This window comes from Peromyscus maniculatus, chromosome 4 (genome assembly GCF_049852395.1).
Source record: "Peromyscus maniculatus bairdii isolate BWxNUB_F1_BW_parent chromosome 4, HU_Pman_BW_mat_3.1, whole genome shotgun sequence".
Classification (NCBI taxonomy): domain Eukaryota; kingdom Metazoa; phylum Chordata; class Mammalia; order Rodentia; family Cricetidae; genus Peromyscus; species Peromyscus maniculatus.
In genome coordinates this window covers 63,229,412-63,251,832 of record NC_134855.1, presented here as the reverse complement: position 1 = coordinate 63,251,832, position 22,421 = coordinate 63,229,412, and the positions used below count along the sequence as shown (strand labels likewise).

General features: G+C 36.5%; 3 protein-coding genes across 3 annotated transcripts; all 3 read right to left on the bottom strand.

Annotated features, from left to right (window-relative positions):
- Nucleotides 1-253: 253 nt before the first annotated feature.
- LOC102920750 (olfactory receptor 5M11-like) lies at nt 254-1,228 on the bottom strand. The gene is given in 1 exon segment (XM_006989684.3): nt 254-1,228. A coding segment is annotated over 1 exon segment (975 nt).
- A 10,401-nt stretch (nt 1,229-11,629) lies between these two features.
- On the bottom strand, nt 11,630-12,553 carry LOC143272705 (olfactory receptor 5M5-like). The gene has a single exon (XM_076568649.1). It carries the CDS (start codon nt 12,551-12,553, stop codon nt 11,630-11,632), a length of 924 nt encoding a protein of 307 aa, XP_076424764.1.
- Nucleotides 12,554-17,735: 5,182 nt separating this feature from the next.
- LOC102920455 (olfactory receptor 5M5-like) lies at nt 17,736-18,674 on the bottom strand. The gene has a single exon (XM_006989683.3). It carries the CDS (start codon nt 18,672-18,674, stop codon nt 17,736-17,738), a length of 939 nt encoding a protein of 312 aa, XP_006989745.2.
- Between the last annotated feature and the right edge of the window lie 3,747 nt (nt 18,675-22,421).

Genomic DNA, 22,421 nt, shown 5'->3' with positions numbered 1-22,421 from the left:
TTAAGATCAACACTAAATAAGGAAATAAAGATGTTCTCCAAATAGCTACTATTCAAAATGTGTGTGTGTGTGTGTGTGTGTGTGTGTGTGTGTGTGTGTGTGAAAAATTACTTGAAAGTGACATGGGGAATATGTGGGGGGAAGGTGAAAATAGGGTATAGATGTAATAATAGTACATTTTACAAATGTAGGAAATTGACAAAAACAACAAAAAAGATCTAAGCATACAAATATAAATACATATGTCACAAAATTATAATTGTATTTTATTGGAAAATGGAGGCATCATTGCTGTCCTGTTAACGTTTCGCCTGAGGACTGTTTTCAATGCCTGCTTTACATCTTTGTTCCTCAGGCTATAGATCAATGGATTCAGCATTGGACTTACAAAGGTGTAGAAGACAGCTATTATTTTGGATTCCTCAACAGTCTTGTCAGTGGGCGGTCTTACATACATGCAGAAGAGAGTCCCATAAAACAATGTGACAGCCATCATGTGGGAACCACAGGTAGAGAATGCCTTGCTCCTTCCTTCAGCTGATTTGATCTTTAGGATGGCAACAATAATGAAGGCATAAGATACCAGAATTATTGTGAGGGAGCTGGAGAGGTTAAAGCTTGCTGATATTAACATGGCATGTTCTTTTATATAAGTATCAGAGCAAGACAGCTTAATGAGTGGTGGGTCAGCACAGTAGAAGTGATTGATGACATTGGATTTACAGAAGGTCATACTGAAGGTCAGGATGGCTTGGAATAGCCCATCTGAAAAGCCATAGACATAAGGACATACAGCCAAGCAAATGCAGGCCTGCCTGGACATTTTCACACTGTAACGCAGAGGATTACATATGGCCACATAGCGGTCATAGGCCATGGCTGCCAGTATGTAAAACTCGGTGAGGAGAAGGGCAATGAAAAGGTAGCACTGGATAAAGCAGCCAATGAAGGAAATGGTTTTCTTGTCTGATAAGAAATTAGTCAACATCTGTGGGGTTGCAGTTGATGTATAGCACAGGTCCACAAATGCCAAGTTACTGAGGAAGAAGTACATGGGCGTGTGAAGGCGGGAGTCCAGGCTGATCAGGGCCACCATGCCCATGTTGCCTAAGACAGTGACAAGGTAAACCAGCAGAAACAGCACAAAGAGGAGTGGCTACAGTTCTGGGCGATCCGTGAGCCCCAGTAAAATGAATTCTGTAATTTTGGTGCTGTTTGTGAGGGGCATCTCCTTAGAGCTGATTCTGTGATCCAAGCTGTGAAAACAAGGCAGAAGTGGATGTTATAGTCCAGGAGGCCTCAACTCTGTTATAAGAACTACTAGAAACTATGAAATGCTGAGAAGGCGAGAAGTCATCTTCACCATTGGTAGAACACATCAATTGTTTATCTAGGGCCAAATGGTGAGCCCTGAAATCATACATGCAATAACATGTTACAGACTGAAGTAGTTATGCTTATGTTTGCATGAGTACACACCCAGATGTACACACACACACACACACACACACACACACACACACACACACACAGAATAGACACATACATGTGCATACACATACACATACACATACATGTGTGTAACAGCAACTATTGAAAAATTCAAGGAAGGATACATGAGAGGGTCATTAAAAACAAAAAGGCAAAGGAAAATGGTATAATTATATTATAATCTCCAAAACTTAAAGAAATAACTTTTTAAAATAAATATTTTTAAAGCAAAATTTTAATAACAGTAAAACTCATGTTTTTATTCCTTCTGAAATAGATTGTATTATAGTATTTTTTCATATTCTTACTAAGCCCATATTTCACTTGATGCTGTTTTTATTTGGTATTTTTTCTAACTAACTAGCTAATATATATATTTATGTGTATGTATATATGTATGTATACACATAAATATATATTCTAACTCATACATATGTAAATGAATCATTGCTATATCTGTCCAGTCCCTTTGAATTTTTTTCTTACCCGAATACCTATTCTGCAAGACTAACCAGGTTAAAGGTATTTTGTGAGACATTTCTTACATACTTTTTTTACACATGAATATAACCCAATCTCTTTATGTTCTGTATTTTTAAACCAAACCCCACATCTAAAATGCATATTTACAATATTTATATCACGCTTTTAACTCTTTAATGATAGGAATTAAATCTTATTAACTATTAAACCATGAGTATTCTAAATATGTGTGTGTGTGTGTGTGTGTGTGTGTGTGTGTGTGTGTGTAATTTTGGAAAAGAAATATCAAAGACATCATAGGAGAATGAGACATTGATAATAAAAAAGCATAGAAAGTTTGTGGTGTTATTTATTTTTAAAAACAATTGCATTTGAATAAATTATTTGTGCAAAGGTATTTCTTCGAAAGGTTAGCAATCAGTTAAATTTATCTACCATTTCAAAATACATTATTAGAATATTGGAGGGATAATTTTTGTCATATGTAGGAAAGAATGTGTCTTTGGGAGAAAAATAGTTTGAACTAAAGGTTTTATATTGTGCAAAATGCACTAAATGCTGCATAATTGTATCAAGCTTTCTCTCACTTTTGCAAGCTTAAAATGATGGCTTGAAATTAGAGGGTCAGCTTTTTTCAGTGAAGGGAGAAAAGAGAGGAAGAATAAAATAGCATTGTGGGTAGAGTATATATGGTAAAAACACAAAATGTTCATATGTGTAAGTGCCCTTGTGATATCCATCAAGTTAAAAAAAATAGTGTGATCAAAAAATACAAGAAATGAAAGAAAAAAAACTCAGAAAAACCAAGAACAAAGTTTTGCCGAACATACCTATAAAAGACAAAGCTCTAGTGTCAAAACTCAGTTGGAGTTAGTTCAGCAGTAGAAGACTGATGTAGCATATATGATCATGCATGATGCCCCCAAGTGTAATTCCCAGCACTTGCATTCTGCTGTGTGTATATGTGTGTATATGTGTATAATATATATGCATATCATATATCAAGTGAATTAATAAGCAGTTATCTAATATATGAATTGTAGAATAGTACTTTTAAGATAATTAAAAGAACAATATTTAATACTTGCAAAGAAGGAAAATTACACTTACTTCTGTAGCTAATATTTCAGAAGTTGAGATCTGGTGTACCCTAATTTATTTTAAATTTCTCCTCCTATTGCAACCAACTACCACTGAATTTCCTCTTCACTTCATTGCACCTTCATACTCAAAATACATTTTTATTAAACTTTTTGTTGACTTTTATTTAGTGTGTGTGTGTGTGTGTGTGTGTGTGTGTGTGTGTGTGTGTGTCAACACAAGTGAAGTTCAAAGGACATCTCATTCTCTCCTTCCACTACATGGACCCTAAGGATTCAACTCAGGTAATCGGGCTTGATAGAAAGTGCTCTTACACATTGTGCCATCTTTCCAGCCCTCATACTTAAAATCTTTTATTAGAAAATTTTCACAAATCATGCCTCATCATGAAATTATTGACCTCACTTACTTCACTATGCAATTTAGAAAGTAGATAATCAACTAAGCCTCCTGTTCACTTATCCCAAAGTTTATGTACTTAATAGGTGTTGTTTGGATGGATTGGTGGCAGTAATAATGCTCCCATGGTCTTTATCCCCACACCAATTTATAATTTTAAGCTATTTCTCTGAGTGTGATAAACACACTGACAAAACTTACCAGGTAAATACAAATATGATCCTCCTGTTAGTCTTAAGAAAATTGAGATAATTAGGAGAACATCCACCTGAGAATGGCTGTTGAATTCGATGTATGAACACAAAATTATCTTGTTTTTAAATCTCCTCTATCAAATGTTGTTCTGTAACCCGGACCACATTATGAAACTCTCTCAGGTATATGATGTGATATCCAGAAAAATCCAACTGCAAATCTTTGCAGAGGACAGGAACAACCATGACATTCTTATAAAGTACAACGAGGGAAAGAATTGTGTGGCAACTTTCCTTAAGCACAAACATGCTTGATCATGGGACTACTTTATGTTCTTCATTAATCTAGACCTAACATATCTGTTGTAATTTTTTTTCGGAGCTGAGGACCAAATCCAGGGCTTTGTATTTGCTAGGCAAGTGCTCTACCACTGAGCTAAATCCCCAAGCCCTCTGTTGTAATTTTATAATCCAAACCAAACTGGGGCTTCTGCCACAATTCCTGCAGCAGTCCTTACTCCCTCACAGCCTGAGATATCGCGATATAACCTAGTTAACAGATTTCCATGTACTGTATTTCTCACTTGGAGAATGAGTTTATATCAAAAGGAATATTGATCACATTTTCTGTTCCTCAACCACTACCCTGGTTCAGATTATGTTATGAATTTCTACATTTAATCAGAGAGCTATAAAAAGAGACTATGACTTTGGCTTAATATGAGCTAAATTTGTCTTTTACATGTTGTTTCTGCATGGTGTTGGAGCCTAAACTCTTTCTGGAGCCTCCCATCATGTCCTTCTACGTGCCCATGCAACTAAAAGTCATCTAATAAAATTCTTACCCCCAAGTAATCCTCCTTAGTATCCCTGTTAAATCTGTCTCCAAATTCCTTTAGCGTTATATCAAATATGACTGTTCTTGACATAGGAGTGTATGAGAATCTACTTAAAATGTTACTTCTTAGATCTAAAGGAATCACAGCTTGATAAGTGACAATTATTTTCCAAACTGCAGGCTATAAACATTGAGCGGAAAAAGTGGCTCACAGGAAGGAAACTGAGGGAAAGCATCCCACAGAAGAGCCTTATTAAAAAAAAGTTTTAGGCTCAAGGTCATAAAAACCCATGATAAGATGCTGAAGTCGGAGGAGCATTAGAGGTGATAGATGCCTTGCTTAACATTATGGAATCCTGGAAAGCAACAACTTTCGATTCAGTAAATAGAGTTCCTATCTGCCCCAGGTTTGGAGAGTTTCAGGAGCTATGTTTCATCACATATGACCTGGCCTAAGTGCTAGAAGTTGCAAAGCGTATGTCTAGGGGAAGAGATTTAATAAGAGGTGCAAGGTCACAGCAGCTCCCTGTACTTGGCATTGAGAAAGAGACTACTGGAGGATGTGCCTGGCCTGATGTTTGGGATAGAGAGAAGCAGCTTGGGAGTCTGTGGTCTGACCTAAGTAGTGATATCTATCTCATCTGTAGTAACACTGATTATGGACTGTAGAACTAAAAAGAACATGTCCTTTCACAGTCTTTCTAGTAAATAGAAATTTATAGGATTCTGAATAAATGAATATTCCAATAAGAAGCTTACAAAAATAGATCCTGTTTAAAGTCAGACTAAAGCAGGATGCTTTAAGAAGAGATTTCTAGGAAAGAGGCAGGAATTGCAGAAATGCTGTTGACTCTCTTTGTCAGTGTTAGTGTGTTAATGTACTTTGGTTCACAGCCTTTGCACCACACTGTGTTCAACCACTTACCCTCAGTAAGCCAATTTAAGAAGTCAAATTAATAGTAGCAAGCAGATAAAGGACATCTATTCACTATAGTCACCTTGGGAAGAAGAACAAAGAGATACAATGAATACCCTAAGTTTTCCTTGGGGTCCTGAAATATTATTGAAGTTTAAGCAGAGGGCCAAGGACATGCACATCTGAACAGTCCTGGTCAATATGTTGACCTGTCCACCACTGACCCATCCTTGTCTGGGCTTCCGTTTCATCCTATGAGGTAGTCTGGTAAGCTGTAATAACTGTGTAAATGAATTTACTAGAGACAAGTGACCCTCAGGTTGCGACATTTCCTTCTCCCAGAATGAGATTCTTGGGATAAATTCCCATTTCTCTGGGGTCCATTTTTTCAATATTCTGAGAGTCAGATTGAGAGACACATGTCTCTTTAGAATATCTTAACTTCTACAAGTTAGAATTTGAGCTTTGACTGCATGAAAGCAGATGCAGAAAATGCTGTCTGGGTGTTTCCAGGAAGCAGAAGCACTTAGCCCCTGAAACGCTGACCCTTACTGTCAGTGAATATACTAAACTTCAAAATCTGCCATGAAAGCAGCAGGGGGGCCCGAATATGCTTTTAGAAGAGAATGCATCAAAGTTAAATCAGTTTTAGAGATCTCCAGGGAAAAGCACAATTTGTGTCATTCCCTGCTTGTAAAAGAAGAGTTATACAATATGCTTCAGGTGAACAAAAGAAACATAACTAACTCCTCTTGAATGATTATTGTTAAGGTGACCTATAATCTGAATAGTCAGCACATAATAACTGCTGTTAGAAACACAGTTTATACTGCTGAGAGCTGGTCTCCTTTCTAGACTTCTTTGGGTGTGCTCTTAATCACAGTAAATACCAAGATTTCTGTTTCCCACTGATTAGCTAATTAAAGAAAATTCTGACTGTCAAGGAATTGAAGTTAATAGACATAATTTCTTGGCCTGATTAGAGACCAGTTACTTTCACTTGACTAAACAGAGGGAATAAAGACACAAGACTTACTTCTGGCTCTGCCATGCACCTCTATGCTCAGTCTCAGTAGAGGTTTCTGGACACTGCTATAAACTCTAAAATATACCCTACTTATATTTGCTTGAGGGAAGTGCGCCATGCTATGCCAACCTCTGGAGGGACTGAGGTAAAGAAAGATTAGCTTCACACTGGGGAACACTTTCTTGGCTTTAATAGGAGCATTTTGGGATCCAGAAAGTAATGAGCCACTTCAGTAATCATAATTTCTACCCTTTCACATTTAGAATATCTTTTTTCTGAACTCTGCTGAGGACATAGCTTGCTTTGATTGCCTTTTTTTATATGCTATCAGTCATTGCTATCATTCTCTAAGAAATTATGAAATCCTATGATTTGATGATCCCAAGTAAGCAACGAAAAAGAACACTCAATTTAAATTAAAATTCTAGAAAATACAAAAAATAATTAAAATAATAGATATCAAAAGTGTATGATATGTGAGATGCTCAGTAGTGCAAGCACTTGCCTTTAATCCTGATTATCTGATTCTGATCCCTGGGACTCACACAGTGGAAGGGGATGTGGTGATATTTTCTTTGTGCTCTAACAAATAAAGCTCGCCCGGTGATCAGACAAAAAAGCCAGCTACTATATTAAACATAGAGGTCAGGCAGTAGTAGCACACTCCTTTAATCCTAGCATTCTGGAGACAGAGATTCATCAGGATCTCTGTGAGTTCAAGGCCACACTGGGAAAAGAGCCAAGCATGTTGGCACATGCCTTTAATCCCTGCACTAGTTAACCATAGAGGTCTGGAGGTCTGTACAGACAGACAGGAAGTGATAGAGCTGGGCAGAAAGAGGAAGTGATGTAGCTGGGCAGAGAGAGGAAGTAAGATGACAAGGCACAGAAAGGTATATAGGCATGAGTATACAGGAAGTAGTTCTCTTAGGCTGAGGATTTCCTAGCTCTAAGAACTTGTGACAAGCTTGTTCTATCCCTCCGATCTTTCAGCTTTCACCCAATATCTGGCTCTGGGTTTTTTATTAAGACCATCTAGCAATTTGTGTTATAAGGAGAGAACAGTCCTCTGATTGCAACTAACACCCCATGGCATGTACATGCCTATATATACTCACCCCAATGCACATAAAAGTAAATCTAAGTAAAAATATAATGGATAAAATCGCACATATGCACAATGGAGTACTATTCAACAGTAAAAAGCAATGATATACTGAAATTTGAAGGCAAATGGATGGAACTAGAAAATATCATTCTGAGTGAGGTAATTCAGACTCAGAAGGACAAACATGATATGTACTCACTCATAAGTGGATACTAGGATAACCAGACTGCAACCCATAGCTCCAGAGAAGCTAGCTAACAAGGAAGACCCTAAGAGGGATGCATAGATTGTCCAATGAAGGAGAAATAGATGAGATCCACATGAGCAAACAGGGGGTGAAGGGGGTAATGGAGGGCAAGGGATAGGGGATGAGAACATAAGGGAACGGGAGGTTTGAGCTGAACAGGGACAGAGTGGGAGAGTAAGGAAAGACATAACCATGATAAATGAAGACATCATAGGAACAGGGAGAAACAGGGTGTTAGGGAAGTTCCCAGAAATCCACAAAAATGACTCCACCTTGTATTACTAGCAATAGTCAAGAGGGTGGCTGAACTGGCCTACTCTGGTAATCGGATTATAACTGTCATCATAGAGCCTTTATCCAGTAACTGATGGAAGCAGATGCAGAGATCGAAGGCCAGGCGTCAGACTGAGGTTCAATGTTATTTCCACTGAGGATTGTAATCCAATTACATCTAACTGTATCGGTCACCTTCTTTGTCTTTTCGCAGCAAATCCTAACACCTGTGTGAAGCATACTTATCTTCTGGGCTGGAACTAGTCCTGGTTGGCTAGGAAAGAGAGCCTGACTGAGGCACTCAGCAAATACAAGGATTGCCTACTCAGTAAACCCTTCCATATTCAGGGTATTCTGTAATAGTGGCTATCAAAGTACATATGTGGAAACAGACTCAATTTTGGCTCCAATTCAATTGTTCTTCTATTTTTGTTATTTAGCATCACTGCTATATAAATGAAATTTGATGGATCTTTTGAAGAAACAATAGGTATCAGCACCGAAGAAAGTACAGATGCTTCAATTCATTTTAAAGATGTTTTCTTTTCTCCCATAAACAATTTTTAAAAATCTGATGTGAGATTCTAGATAGGGGTTGTAAAATCTTGTTTTTGTTAAGATGACTTTTAGTAGTCAAAAGATTGGCACAATACTGAAAACACAATATTGATACTACAATAAAGATCTTATATGCAAACTGGCACATTTTTTTCAAATACAGCTGGTTAGACAGTCATGTTGGTGAAAATATATTGGTATAACATCTGAAATTACTAGGAGACAGTCTTACAGCAAAGTACCTTCTAGCTTTTGCAGTCTTCTGCCTACTTCCCACAAAGATAAAACCAATAGGCAAGCCAAGTAGACAAGGAAAAGCCCAAAAGGCCTCAACCTTATAGACAAAGAACTATAGGCAACTAAGGAATGTTGAGTATAGGAGAAATAGTCTTCCTCAGAGAAAAGTATACAAACTGTTTATATAACACCAAATGGTCAGCCCTGAAAACATATACATAAGTAACATTATATAGACTGAGCAGGTAAAATATAGGACTGTATATATATATATATATATATATATATATATATATATATATATATATATATGAATGCAATAACAATAAAAAGGAAGTCATTTTGAAGAGAGCAAGGAAGGGTATATAGGAGAGTTCAAAAGGAGGAAAAGGAAAGAAGAAATGTTATAATTATACTACAATCTCAAAGAAATTCAAAATGGTTTAAAAATTAACTAAATGTAAGTAATGCAGAACTAGAAAATGATAATTTTGTTAAATATTGGAATCATATTCTGTTGTATATGTACTGTAATAGGGGGAGGAATAAAGTCCTAAAGACATGCGTGTATATCTTCACAAGAGGAAATTTTTAGAATGGAATTGGTGGAGGTAATTTGGAAATAAAAGAAAACAGACAGGCATCTCCAGAAGCAGAATTGTTCTTTAATCAGTACAACTGAAGGGTCACAGTCTCTCCATAGAGTGGAGACTACGCACACATGGAATGGGACTCTTGAGGTTTTATGGGACAGAAAAGCCAGAAGTTTGGGGGTGGTAGAGTCCATCTGGTCAGGTCCCCTGAAAGTGGTAGATATCAATGGGTTTGGTATGTGCACCTCCTCATCAGATGCTTCCACAGGTGTCAGCAGTCAGGTCACCTTTCCTATCCACAGCTTCTCAGGCTGCCAGAGGCTTTTATGGACCCTTCAGACATAATTTAATCAGCACATAAGAGTACAGCTAAACAGACCAATGAGACTGAACTATGTTTAAATGAATATGTTTCACAAAGTACAACATGTGAAAAACTGAAATGTAAGCTGTCAAGAGTTTGTAGACATGATATCAAAACATCAATACTGAGAACAGTATGTTGAGAAGCTCTTACAAATGAAGTAAAAATGATAAAAGCAACTGTCTAAAAAGTAGGAAAAGAGCAAAATATTAAAAAGTATGTAATTTCATCTGTAATAATAATCCAAAGAAATGAGAACATAAATTGAATCCTCCCCACTGGAGAATGTTTAAGAAATTTGAAAGTACCTGTGCTTTATAGAATGTGGTAGAAGAACATTTGCATATTCTTGGTATTCTGATAGTGAAGCATTTGAAGGAGACCCATGAATTTAAACATGAGTGTGTCCTATGGTGCAAAGTTAGCACTCACCTAAAAGAAACTCTATCACTGGGACATATTTAGACTCACATAATTCAATTTATCACTTGGTTTTCATATTATCAAAACAATGCATTAGGCTTTATCACAAAAGAAATTGGAACAAGCAATGAGTAGGTGAAACTGTGACCATGAGGTTAGAATTGTGCAGATACACAGGAATACCATAAACTGATAAGGTTAAAATATCTAAAGCAGCTATTCATAGAGAACAGGCAAGAGCTGTGTAACTGTCCTCGGCAGGAATGAAGATGTTCTAAAGAGACAATTCTGCTCCTCTCTTTGCTATCATACTACTGAAACAATGGATCACCCACTATCCCTAGTGGAAAACTCTCTAGGAACCTCATGTTGGGTAAAGGAAAAGCCCAAGAATCTGGTGTGAAGCAAAGGGGGAGCTTGCACCCCTAGGATTGATTGACAACTTGTCATTTCATTTTGCAAGAGAGACTAGAGCTGAGGCATTGAAAATTGACAAGACCACACAGTACCTTGACTAAGACTTCATAAGAATATCATTCCTGCATTGTATTTAAATCTAATACTCATGATCACAAAGATAGACTTGGGGTGTCACTGGACCCCTTTACTCTTCTTCTTAATATGACCTTATTGAATAAATGCTTTCTGCTTTTGTTTGTGTTTGTTTTCTCTGCTTCTCACTGTTAGCTGTGCTTTTAAGTGGACTGCTGAGGATGAGTCTCCAAGCCTGGCTTGTTAGAGCCGCCAGGATCCACAAGCACAAACATCTTCTATAACTATAATGAAGGAATGGAGGAGAGGTTACAAATTGAGGGTCATACATAACAGTAAAAGACACAAAGCACATCCAACAAAAACTATGCCTTTCGAACAAACATCCCCTGTGCTATGGTGTCATTGGTTCAGTAATATCAGCTGAAATACACATTTTAAAGAAATGATGTTAGTTATATATCCAAAACAAACTTTTATTGCCTTATAATTTGTATTAAAAATAAGCAAATGAAACTTTTTCTTTCTATGGATTGAAAAAAATGCAAAAATCGTACAAGTCAGAGCACTGGATAATTACATAATTTAAAACTCTGAGTCACTGTAAGTGCTATGGATACAATCATGTTCTTTATTAATTAAAATAAGCACTGTCCCTGCTCAAGTTTCTGAATTACTACGCTACAAAAAAAAAAAAAAAACTGAGATTACACTGTAATCTCCAGTTAATGAATTAATACAAACTAGTAAATTCTACAAGTGAATTTAGAAACATAAAACATAATCAGTGGCAGAAGAAGGTCTGTTCAATTAAAACACACAGTTCTTTGTCAGATAATAAGAACATTTTTACATACATGTGAGTATGTCAACTTTACTCAAAAATCATTTCTGGATAAGTTTCCTTATTGCATTTTTCACATCTTTGTTCCTCAGACTATAGATGAATGGGTTTAACATAGGACTTACAAAGATATAAAAAACAGCCACAATTTTCCCTTGTTCTACAGATGTCTCTGAAGGGGGCCTCAGGTGCATGCAGAACAATGTTCCATAAAAGATGGTCACAGCTGTCAGATGGGACCCACAAGTAGAGAAGGCCTTGCGCCTCCCCTCTGCAGAACGGATTCGCAGGATGGCTGCAAAGATGAAAATGTAGGAAATGAGGATGATGGTGAGAGAGCAGGTGAGGTTAGATCCAGCCACCACAAACATGGCAGTTTTTTTCACATAGGTGTCTGAGCAAGAAAGGACCATGAGAGGGGGGTCTGCACAGTAGAAGTGATTGATCTCATTGGGGCCACAGAAATTCAAACGAAGCATCAGGATAGTCTGTATCAGACCATTTACAAAGCCGTAAATGTACTGTGCAGCCACAAGGGAAAGGCAGACACCTTTGGACATTTTGCTAGTATATAACAAGGGCTTGCAGATGGCCATGTAGCGGTCATAAGCCATTACTGCAAGCATATAATAATCTGTGATCACCAGGGCAATAAAAAAGTGGAATTGAATAATGCAGCCAATGAAGGAAATGGTTTTTCTCTTGGATAAAAAATTAACCAACATCTGAGGGGCGACTGTGGTGGCATAACAGAGATCTACAAATGAGAGGTGGCTGAGGAAGAAGTACATGGGGGTGTGGAGCTTGGTGTCACTTCTGATTAAGAAAATCATGCTCACATTGCCAGCCACTGTGATGAGGTAGATGAGTAGGAAGACCACAAAGAGCACAGGCTGCAGCTCTGATCGATCTGTCAGTCCCAGGAAAATGAACTCAGTTACTGCTGTGTAGTTTTTCTTTAACATCTTGTTATCATGGCTCCAGAGAAGGTCTAAAGAGGAAGAAATTTAAAGTGTATGATTATTGTTGTACATGCAACATATCATCATTCTGCATAATACTGAGTCCTCTTCTTAAAGTTGTAAATGCACATGACAGAAAAATGACTCAGGGCTCTGGAGACATAGCTCAGAGGTTACCAGCCCTTGTGGCTCTTGTAGAAGACTGGGTTCAGTTCTCAGCATGATAAGGAGATGTCTCACATTCCTCTGCAACTTCAGTGCCAGAGACTACCGTGCCCTCTCTTCTGCCCTCTTCAGGCACAAGGTACACACATGCTGCACATACATAAACGCAGGCAAAATATTATACACGTAAAATAAGTGGCTTAGGGACGTGTGCTTAATGTTCTAAAATTTCACCAAATATATATTGAGCCGTGTGTGTGTGTGTGTGTGTGTGTGTGTGTGTGTGTGTGTACAAGTCTTCTCCATGTTTACTCTGTTTTCCGTGAACATGATTTTTCCCCTAAAATGATCTTTGCCTAAAATGATGTTTTTCTCCAAATATACTTTCAGATGTGTTTCAAAAAGTGTTAGAGATTGAGACTTACCTAATTTTCCCTAGCTAATTAAGTTGGGAAATTAAACTGAGCATGACACATATCATGTAAGCATTGGATCTCTCTACTTATTCTTCTGAACCCAAGATGTCTTGTAAGCTGTTCCTTCATTTTTTCAACTGAAGTTCCTCATCCCAAGTAGCCTAACTCATGATGCTCTCATACCAACAAAACTCTTAGTTTTTAAAAAATAAGCTCAGCATCTGCATTATTTTTGCTCAAGAAGAAAAATAATTGTTTTGGGGATGAGGGCACCAGTCAATATTAAATATTTACACATACAAAATATTCATATATAAACACATACGGCATACATGAGGGAATTAAATTCTATACATATGCCTGTGTACATAGATGTACAGGTGCACACATTGTCACATACTCATGAGGGGCATTAAAAATTTCCTGCTAAGTTGGCAGGAGATAATGAAAAAATACTAAGAAACAAATCTTCAGACTATAATGATTTGCTATACCTTTAACTCAGCCTAACACTTGTAGAAAATTTCAATAGTGCTAAAACATGAATTCTATACAGGTTTCCAAAAGCATAAATTCTATATTCTTTTATAGCATGCTGAAGCAATAATCATGTTATGAATCTACCTGAGACAATACTTCAGGCATTACCACAGAAATATAGAGCGCAGAGACATCATATCATGGAACACTTCCATTCTCCTTTGATGACAAATGTCCACATGTATCAGGATTGTAACCTGGCTCTTCCATGAAAAGCACAATACTACTGACAGAAAGAAGTTATTTATGCACTCCGTAAGAGCTTCTTGTGCATTGCATTTTGCTATTCTACAAATTAGGACTTAAGTTTTATTGGATAGGGTATAAAGATACAAAAGAAAAGTCATATTGGTAAATGAATACTTACTCTGAGAAACAGAGAAGACCTTCAATGGTGATATTGCCAAGCCATTAAAGTAGAATTCAGGTCAACTTATTTTATCTATTAAAATACATATCTCTAGATTCTAAAATAAAGAAAGGATGAGTGCTACTCCTAACTGTGAAAGCAGAGTAACTTTGCAATGGCAGCACAGATGTGAAGAAGCTGAATAGTTTATAAGAGCAGACTCTCATAGAACCAATTCCCTGTGGCTCAATTATTGTTTGGAGTAAATTGTTTGGATTATGAATAACCCCCGGCTTCCTGTTCTAAAAGCCTAATTCTATTGAGAGCAGTTTTGCCCACTCCACACATTCATCGGAGATTCAGATCTTCCAAGAACAGTGAACCAAAAGTCTCTTTATTTATTTTAGCTTGTGATAAATATCTTTATTTTTAATTATTATATGTATGTATATACTAATGACTGCTGATAAAGAGCCCAGGGATGAACCTCTATTTGTTTACCTAATAATAAATGGCCAGTCCTGAAATCATATACATACAAGCAACACTGAATCAACTCAGTAGGTTGCATTTTGTATATTTATGTTTATGTATGCACTTATAATAGTAATAATTGAGGAAAAGGGAGGGTATTAATTTGAAAAGGAATAAGAGAAAGGGTTGAAAAGAGGAAAGGGATGAGTGGAAATTTGCTTATTGTTAATTTGCTTTTGATATAGAGTCCTGACTATATAGCTCTGTCTAACCTGAAGTTCCCTGTGCAGACCAGACTGTCCTACACACTCATATCTGCCTGCCTCTGCTTAGAGTGCTGGGATGAAGGCATGCACTACAACATCTGACCTATATATTTTTATTAAAATCAATATTAAGAAATAAATAAAACAAATATTTAATAGTATATTTTTGAAAATATAACATATTTTGAAATATTGGCTGCATATTTCAGGGGCCAAAAAGTGGTAAAAGCTCAATTAACTTACTTTGAACTGACTGTTTACTGATTTTCAGTCTCTCATCTGGTATTTTTTTAAATAGAAATAGCTATTACTACCTGTGTATTCTCAGATATAGCCAATCTGATGAGAAGATTCCCTTGTTTTTCTAGGTGTATTCTCTTTTAGCTCATATGTCTAATTATTTTCCCAACCTGGCATTATGAACTTCACAAGTAATTAAGTTTGTGTTTGATTAGAGCTGACTTTGATCAATAGAAGGAATCAGGGAAATGTCGGGAGGAGGAGAAGAAAAGTAGCTCTGTGTCCTCATCCCCTTCTCATCTTAATATGAGCATGTTAAGGTTTCCTTGTCCATACACAGAGAACTTCTCCCTGAGTGTTTCTTGCAGAAGAAAGCAGTATAAGATGTTCTTTCCGGCTCAAGCTCTCAATGGCTCTGGAGCCAGTATCACTGTCCCTGATGCTGGGACCTCCAAGTGGGGATTTTTTTCTGCTGTACGCTTGCTTCGTTTTCATTAAATTCAGTTTTTAAGGTCACCTTTGTTCTCATTCATTATTAGATCCTAAGCTTAGACAATAGAGCAGAACCTTGCTTTAGTGCCATTCTCCAATCTAGACCAGGGTAACACATGCTACATATTTAATACATATTACATACAGCAGGATAAAATTAGTCACAATAGCTATTTTCTGTTTTGTTAAATGTTTGAAGTATTTCTGGTGTGTCACTGTTAGAGGTTAGAGGGACAGATGGATCGCCCTCTGTCTGGGTCCTGATTCAATTGCTCAATTGAGAGTCATATGACAGTCAAATACTATAATTACTGGCAATATGGCAGGCAAATTTGAGTTTGACCATGTTGCTTAGGAATGATTTTCTCTTCTGCCCTCTGTATGGACATGACCTAGGTACAACAAGATTGAACACCCAATATCAAGTCCTATAATCCTTTGCATAGGCAGGAATGCAAGATAGAGGAACCATGTGTTATTGGCAGGTGTACAGTTTGGCAAAACATTGACAACACATGAAAATTGTAGAGATGTTCATATATAAACACTCAAAGCAGTAGCACCTTTTCAGAGATACGTATTTATAATTGCATGAAGTATATTATCAGGATTTCATACCAACAAGGAAGCAGAAATACACAATTATTCCTTCAGAACAGAACAGATGCATATGCTATGAATAGACGGTATATGGACAATGACTATATGAGTGAAGAGTGCACCTAAATAAATTAGTGTGTAGAAGTCTAACCCTGTGAATGAAAACACAATTGCAAAAAAGAAATAACCAATTTCCTTCTGTGAAGGTGGAAATCTATTTTATAAAAACTGTGTGTGCTTTGTTAACTATGTTATATTAACCTATGGACATATAAACAACTAGCTACTGAGGCAATTATACAGAGGGTCTAGAAACTTTCAGGTATTTACTGCAGGAAATGAGGACAAAAACAGAGCCAACCAGGTAGAACTTCTATTTCAAATACTAGAAACGACTGTGACATCATGTGAAAATCTGATAGAAATGACTTAAATTTACAAGGAGACATTTCATATCATATTTTTGTCTGTGAGTGAGCTGTAAATAGTTTGTTTCAAATTTTAAAAAAGTGGCAACATGCTGTGCTGGAAAGATGACTCATCAGTTGATGCACTGATATATTCTTCCTGAGGATCTGAATTTGATTCCTATCACCCACATGGCAGCCAACAACCACATGTTAACTCCAGTTCCAGGGCATTCTTCATTCTTTTCTGGCCTGCACAGGAAGTACATACATCTGGTACACAAAATCATATGCAGGGAAAACACTCATATACATAAAATAAAAAGTAAATAATCTCAAAAAGCAAAATCTTAAAATAAAACATGCTAACATTTCAACAATATGAAAATTAGAGAATGGAAAACCTATGCCTTTGAATATAATAGTATTTACATATATAGGTATAAGAAGAAATGGTTTAATTATTAATAATGCTAAATGAATAGGAAAAGTATGAACATTTTAATATTAAAACAGGCAAAGGATGGGGATATGTCACAAGAGAAATCTAAAATCGACACACAAATGAGACTGTTAAAATATAAGGAGTTTTATGCACAAAATAGCTGTACACTAATATGGCTAAAGAATCAAATTACTGTTTATTTGGAAACACCAGACAATGGCGATGAAAGAGGAGAGGAACAGAGGCACAATGATGAGAATGCAAGTTCAATAACAGAAGAACACCAAGCCCTGCCAAGGGAAAATTGGCATTTCCATCAAGATCATATGGATAGAGATTCTGTCAGATCAATAAAATCATTTGAAAGGACTATCTTGCAATAATAGTCTGAGATAAATCTCTGAAAAATTCGTGAGTTAACTTGTAAAAACTCTTAAAAAGAAAGAACTGACCTACTACAGTTGGGAAATTTCAGGAAAATACTTTGAAGAACACACACGTAAATAACGGAGCTTACTGCCACGGCACTGGGCAGTTCTACTTTTGATAACCTATCTACCATTTTCCATATTGACTTTATAAAGCAGTGACAATATCTCCAGGCAATTGTAAAATTCTTTTTAGTCATTCATCAAGATGGACTGTAATATTTAATTTACAAAACAACACACACTATTGTACTTTATGTCATTTATAAGAGACAGAAATTAAAATTAATCAGTAGCAAAAAGTGATTGGGTAATTTTAAATGCCCATTTTCTTAGAAAGTAAAGGGTTGTGTACCTCTCAACTTACTTATTGAACCCTTCCTTCTTGACAACTTTCCTTATTGCTCTTTTCACATCTTTGTTTCTCAGGCTGTAGATCAAAGGGTTTAACATTGGACTTACAAAGATATAAAAGACAGCCACAATTTTCCCCTGCTCTACAGACTTCTCAGAAGGAGGCCGGAGATACATACAAAACAAAGTCCCATAGAAAACAGTGACAGCCACCAAATGAGACCCACAAGTAGAGAAGGCCTTGCGCCTCCCCTCTGCAGAACGGATTCTCAGGATGGCTGCAAAGATGAAAATATAGGAGATGAGGATGATGGTGAGAGAGCAGGTGAGGTTGGATCCAGCCACCACAAACATGGCAGTTTCTTTGACATAGGTGTCTGAGCAAGCAAGGACCATGAGAGGGGGGTCTGCACAGTAGAAGTGATTGATCTCATTGGGGCCACAGAAAGTTAAACGAAGCATCAAGATTGTCTGTGCCAGACCATTTGCAAAGCCATAAATGTACGTGGCAGTTACAAGAGAGAGACAGACGCCTCTGGACATTTTGCTAGTGTATAACAAAGGTTTGCAGATGGCCATGTAGCGGTCATAAGCCATCACTGTGAGCATATAATAATCTGTGATCACTAGGGCAATAAAAAAGTGGAACTGTATGAAGCAGCCAATGAAGGAAATGGTTTTTCTCTTGGATAAAAAGTTAACCAACATCTGAGGAGTGACATTGGTGGCATAACAGAGATCTACAAATGAGAGGTGGCTGAGGAAGAAGTACATGGGGGTGTGGAGCTTGGTGTCACTTCTGATTAAGAAAATCATGCTCACATTGCCAATCACTGTGATGAGGTAGATGAGTAGGAAGACCACAAAGAGCACAGGCTGCAGCTCTGATTGATCTGTCAGCCCCAGCAAAACGAACTCAGTCACTGCTGTGTAGTTTTTCTTTAACATTTTATCTTCCTGACATCAAAAACAGCCTGAAAAATGAAATAAAAGTGTATTTGTTTTTTTTTTCATTTTGCATACTTCCAATCACATTATCTGATGCATTTTTCTGCTTTTCTCAAACTGTTAACATACATAACATAAAGAAATACCCTAGTAATCATTTTAATCATTTGACTGATATTTTGAACATTGTAAATTGATAGAGAAATAGTGACAGGTAGCAAAAAAGGTAGATAATATATCAGGTGGTAGATAGATAATCGGTAGAGGGATGTTCGGTTGATTAATAGATAGATAATAGCTAGATCAGTGGTTCTCAACCTTCTTAATGCTGCAAACCTTTAATACAGTTCCTTATGTTGTGGTGACCTTCAACCATAAAATTACTTTCGTTGCTACTGCATAACCATAATTTTGCTATTGTCATGAATTGTAATATAAATATATATGTTTTCTGATGTTCTTATGCAACCCCTGTGAAAGGGTTGTTTGACCCTCAAAGGCATCATGACCCACAGGTTAAGAACCAATGAGTTAGACGGACATATAGGTTGCAGATAGATATATGATAGGCAGATGATGGAAATTGTAACTCTATTCTTAATGATGATCTAAGATTTTTTTTTCTGCAAATCTTTTCATACCTCGGGTGTCTTTAAGTTGACAAGTGTTTATCACATTTCTTTATTACTCCTGGAATATGGGGATGCAAATGTTTTTGTTTTGATACCTACTTCTACTTTTGTGATGGTTTGAACCTTATTGGTGTTTCTCCCAGTTAAATGAGTTTCAGAAGGTGAAGCTATTAAAAATAGCCCATAGCTTCCTGAAATCAAGATCACTTCACATGCCCCTCTTCATTCCCAGAGGGACTTTTCAAGCTATTCTTTCCCTCACTCTCATCCACCTCAAGTAACATTTTACCAATAAATATTTCTCAGCTTTCATACACTGCTCAACTTCTCACTTTCTTAGTACATTTTGCTCAACTAGAAAATAATTGCTGTGGGACAACCAAAAGTGTCTTACTTACTTCATGCATACAAAATGTATGTATGGCTACACTCCATGAGCAATGAACATATGTAGCTGTGGCATACCTTGATAACGTTCACTGTTCATGCTGGGCTGGTGTCAAAGGAAAAAACAGTGTATCTGCAGCCTCTGGTGAAACAGCAGGAGACAATGTGACAATTTAGAGAAGGGAATCTTTAAACTGTGCTGACTGTGCCATGCTACCATTGATTCTAATTTCTTAATGTTTTAATAAAATACCAAACTCGATACAAATCCCTTGCTATCAGTCATCAGAAATAATAGCCACATTAACTACAAAATTAGGTATCACCTATGCTGTTCATGATTATATCTAAACATTAGGTAGAGTGAAAGTGACCATGGAGATCATCACAAAAATTGGCATGCCTTCAGTGACATACAAATACTTATGATGCTGTAGGATACTGATCCTTATTTATAAGTACTACATCAACAAAAGCAAGTTACTTTATAATGTGTTCTGTGAATTGACATTAAATATTATTATTTATTATAGTATTCCATTCCATACTTGGGGACCCTAGAACTATTGACTAGTACAATAATGAACAAAACAAATTACCTAACTAAAAAAATTATAATTATTTTATGCTTTTCTTATTTGATGATTATGGGTGCAACATAGACAAGTACTTTATTTAGTGTGTTTATATATTGAAATACTAAGATTTAAAATATTCAATATCTTCCCTCAATTTTCTCTTTACTATAGGGGGAAAGGTAATAAAAGCTATGAGATTTCTGTGTTATATAATCAGTACTTTAGGGAAAGGACCTTGCATTGAGAAAAAATAACCCATGTAGGGTACTGCATGGATACATCCAAAACATCTGAATGTTTGTGAATGGCATAAGTGCATCTGAGCATGCTGGGCTTGGCACTTTTGAAATTCACTACACGGTGAAAAATCTCTCCCACTGTGCTTCCTGTGTGACTTAGTCCTCCAAAGTGTCTGAACCATTGGTCTTTGGCTTTCATAAGAATTGTGACTAATTGGCTTGTGTTAAGTTTCATTTTCAAGTAAAAAAAAAAGTAACTAAACAATGTACCTTCCTGAAATGTACCTCTTATTAATTTTTAATAATCAATAAAGATTAGAAACATGAATGTGTCTAGTTTTTCAGGCAAGTGGTCATAGAAATTATGACAGTATGCTTTTATTATAGTGTAATATTGTGAACTTAAAAAGGGATCACAAAAATTACTAACCACCATTTCTGAAAAAGCAAATGAAAATAAACATATAATTATGCAGAGTCAGCAGAATGCAACCACGCCCAGGTATCTGCTCTCTACTCCCTGATTTGAAAGCTTAGGTCCTTTTGTTTCTAGTTGTATGGCTTAAGAGAACCATTAATATCATTGTGTTTTAGTTTTCAAACCCATCAAATCTTTTCATATGTAAATCAATTTTACGTGAGGAAATTAACAGGAAAATCATTTAAGTAATCTAATGCAGCAAATAGTTTAAAAGTTTTAGCCATAATGAAGATGAGAGTCAGGGTGTAAGCAAGATTCAGAGTCAAAATGTGGATTCTTCACAGGCTAAGACAGTGGCTTTTATATGGTTATGGATTCAACCACATCTACATAAGTGTTTTCCTTATTGATAGGTATTAATGATCTCCTTGGTCTATCATCTTTTCCATGATGTGAATATACACATCTTTGTTATTTATCAATGAGTAGTCTAGCCTGAGAACAGTAGTATTTCAATATAATTGATTCTTAATTCAGAATAATAGGTTGCAAGTCAATTTAATTTACCCATTAAAATGTGTGTTTCTGTTCCAAACTTAAATGAACCATGAATATCCTACCTGAAGAAGCAGTGTAAGACCACAACGATAGCATTGACATACAGACATTTGGGATTTTATAACAGAATTGTTTCATAGGCACCAAATCCCCATGGTTCTATTATTTCTTGCCAGGAGTGATTTGTATTATAAACAACTACTGACAATGATAAACTCTTTGGTGACTTTAGTTTCACTGCTCAAATCATAGGAGAATCAAATCTCCAAAGAATGGTAAAGCAATGGGACTTATAATTTATTTTTGTTTATGATGAATGTTTTCATACTTCTGTCTTGGGGAAGCCTTATTTCCCTTGGTTGCAGTTTCTAAAATATAATAGCACACAAGAGAAAGAGAGTTTTAGAGTCTGAGAAACCTGAACATCAGTTAATTTTTCTTAGTTTGGGCTACCTATTGAATTCAAAACTTGCCTTTACCTTTTCAGTGAAAATAGAGAATGTGGTGTATTTACAGATACTATATGTGTGGTGACAATTTAGACTACGTCTCTTCGACCCTGACCTCACCTTCTCCCCCTTTTTCTATCAGTCATTAGTAACTGCCCCAGTGTCGTTGCTTTGGTGTTTAGCTTTACTCTGATTTCTGCTAATGGGAGGAACCAGTAAGATGTCACTAATGGGAAGGAGAGAGAAGTAGCTTCATGTTTCATCCCATTCCATTTCCAGTCCAACCTCAGCATACTAACACAGCCACAAACTTCTAAGAACTTAATACTGAGTATATATTGTAGTGGGACCATGCCTGATTCCAGGATCCTGGGATAATTCCTCTGTTCTGTCTAATGAGTTTTCCTTCCGTAATAAATTCCTTTGCCCTTTAAGCAGACTCTATGGATTACTCCCATTAATATATCAGATAAAAACAATGGC

What these genes read in the sequence shown, in the direction of transcription:
- LOC143272705 (XM_076568649.1), bottom strand. Translation starts at nt 12,553, where the DNA reads ATGTTAAAGAAAAACTACACAGCAGTAACTGAGTTCATTTTCCTGGGA.
- LOC102920455 (XM_006989683.3), bottom strand. Translation starts at nt 18,674, where the DNA reads ATGTTAAAGAAAAACTACACAGCAGTGACTGAGTTCGTTTTGCTGGGG.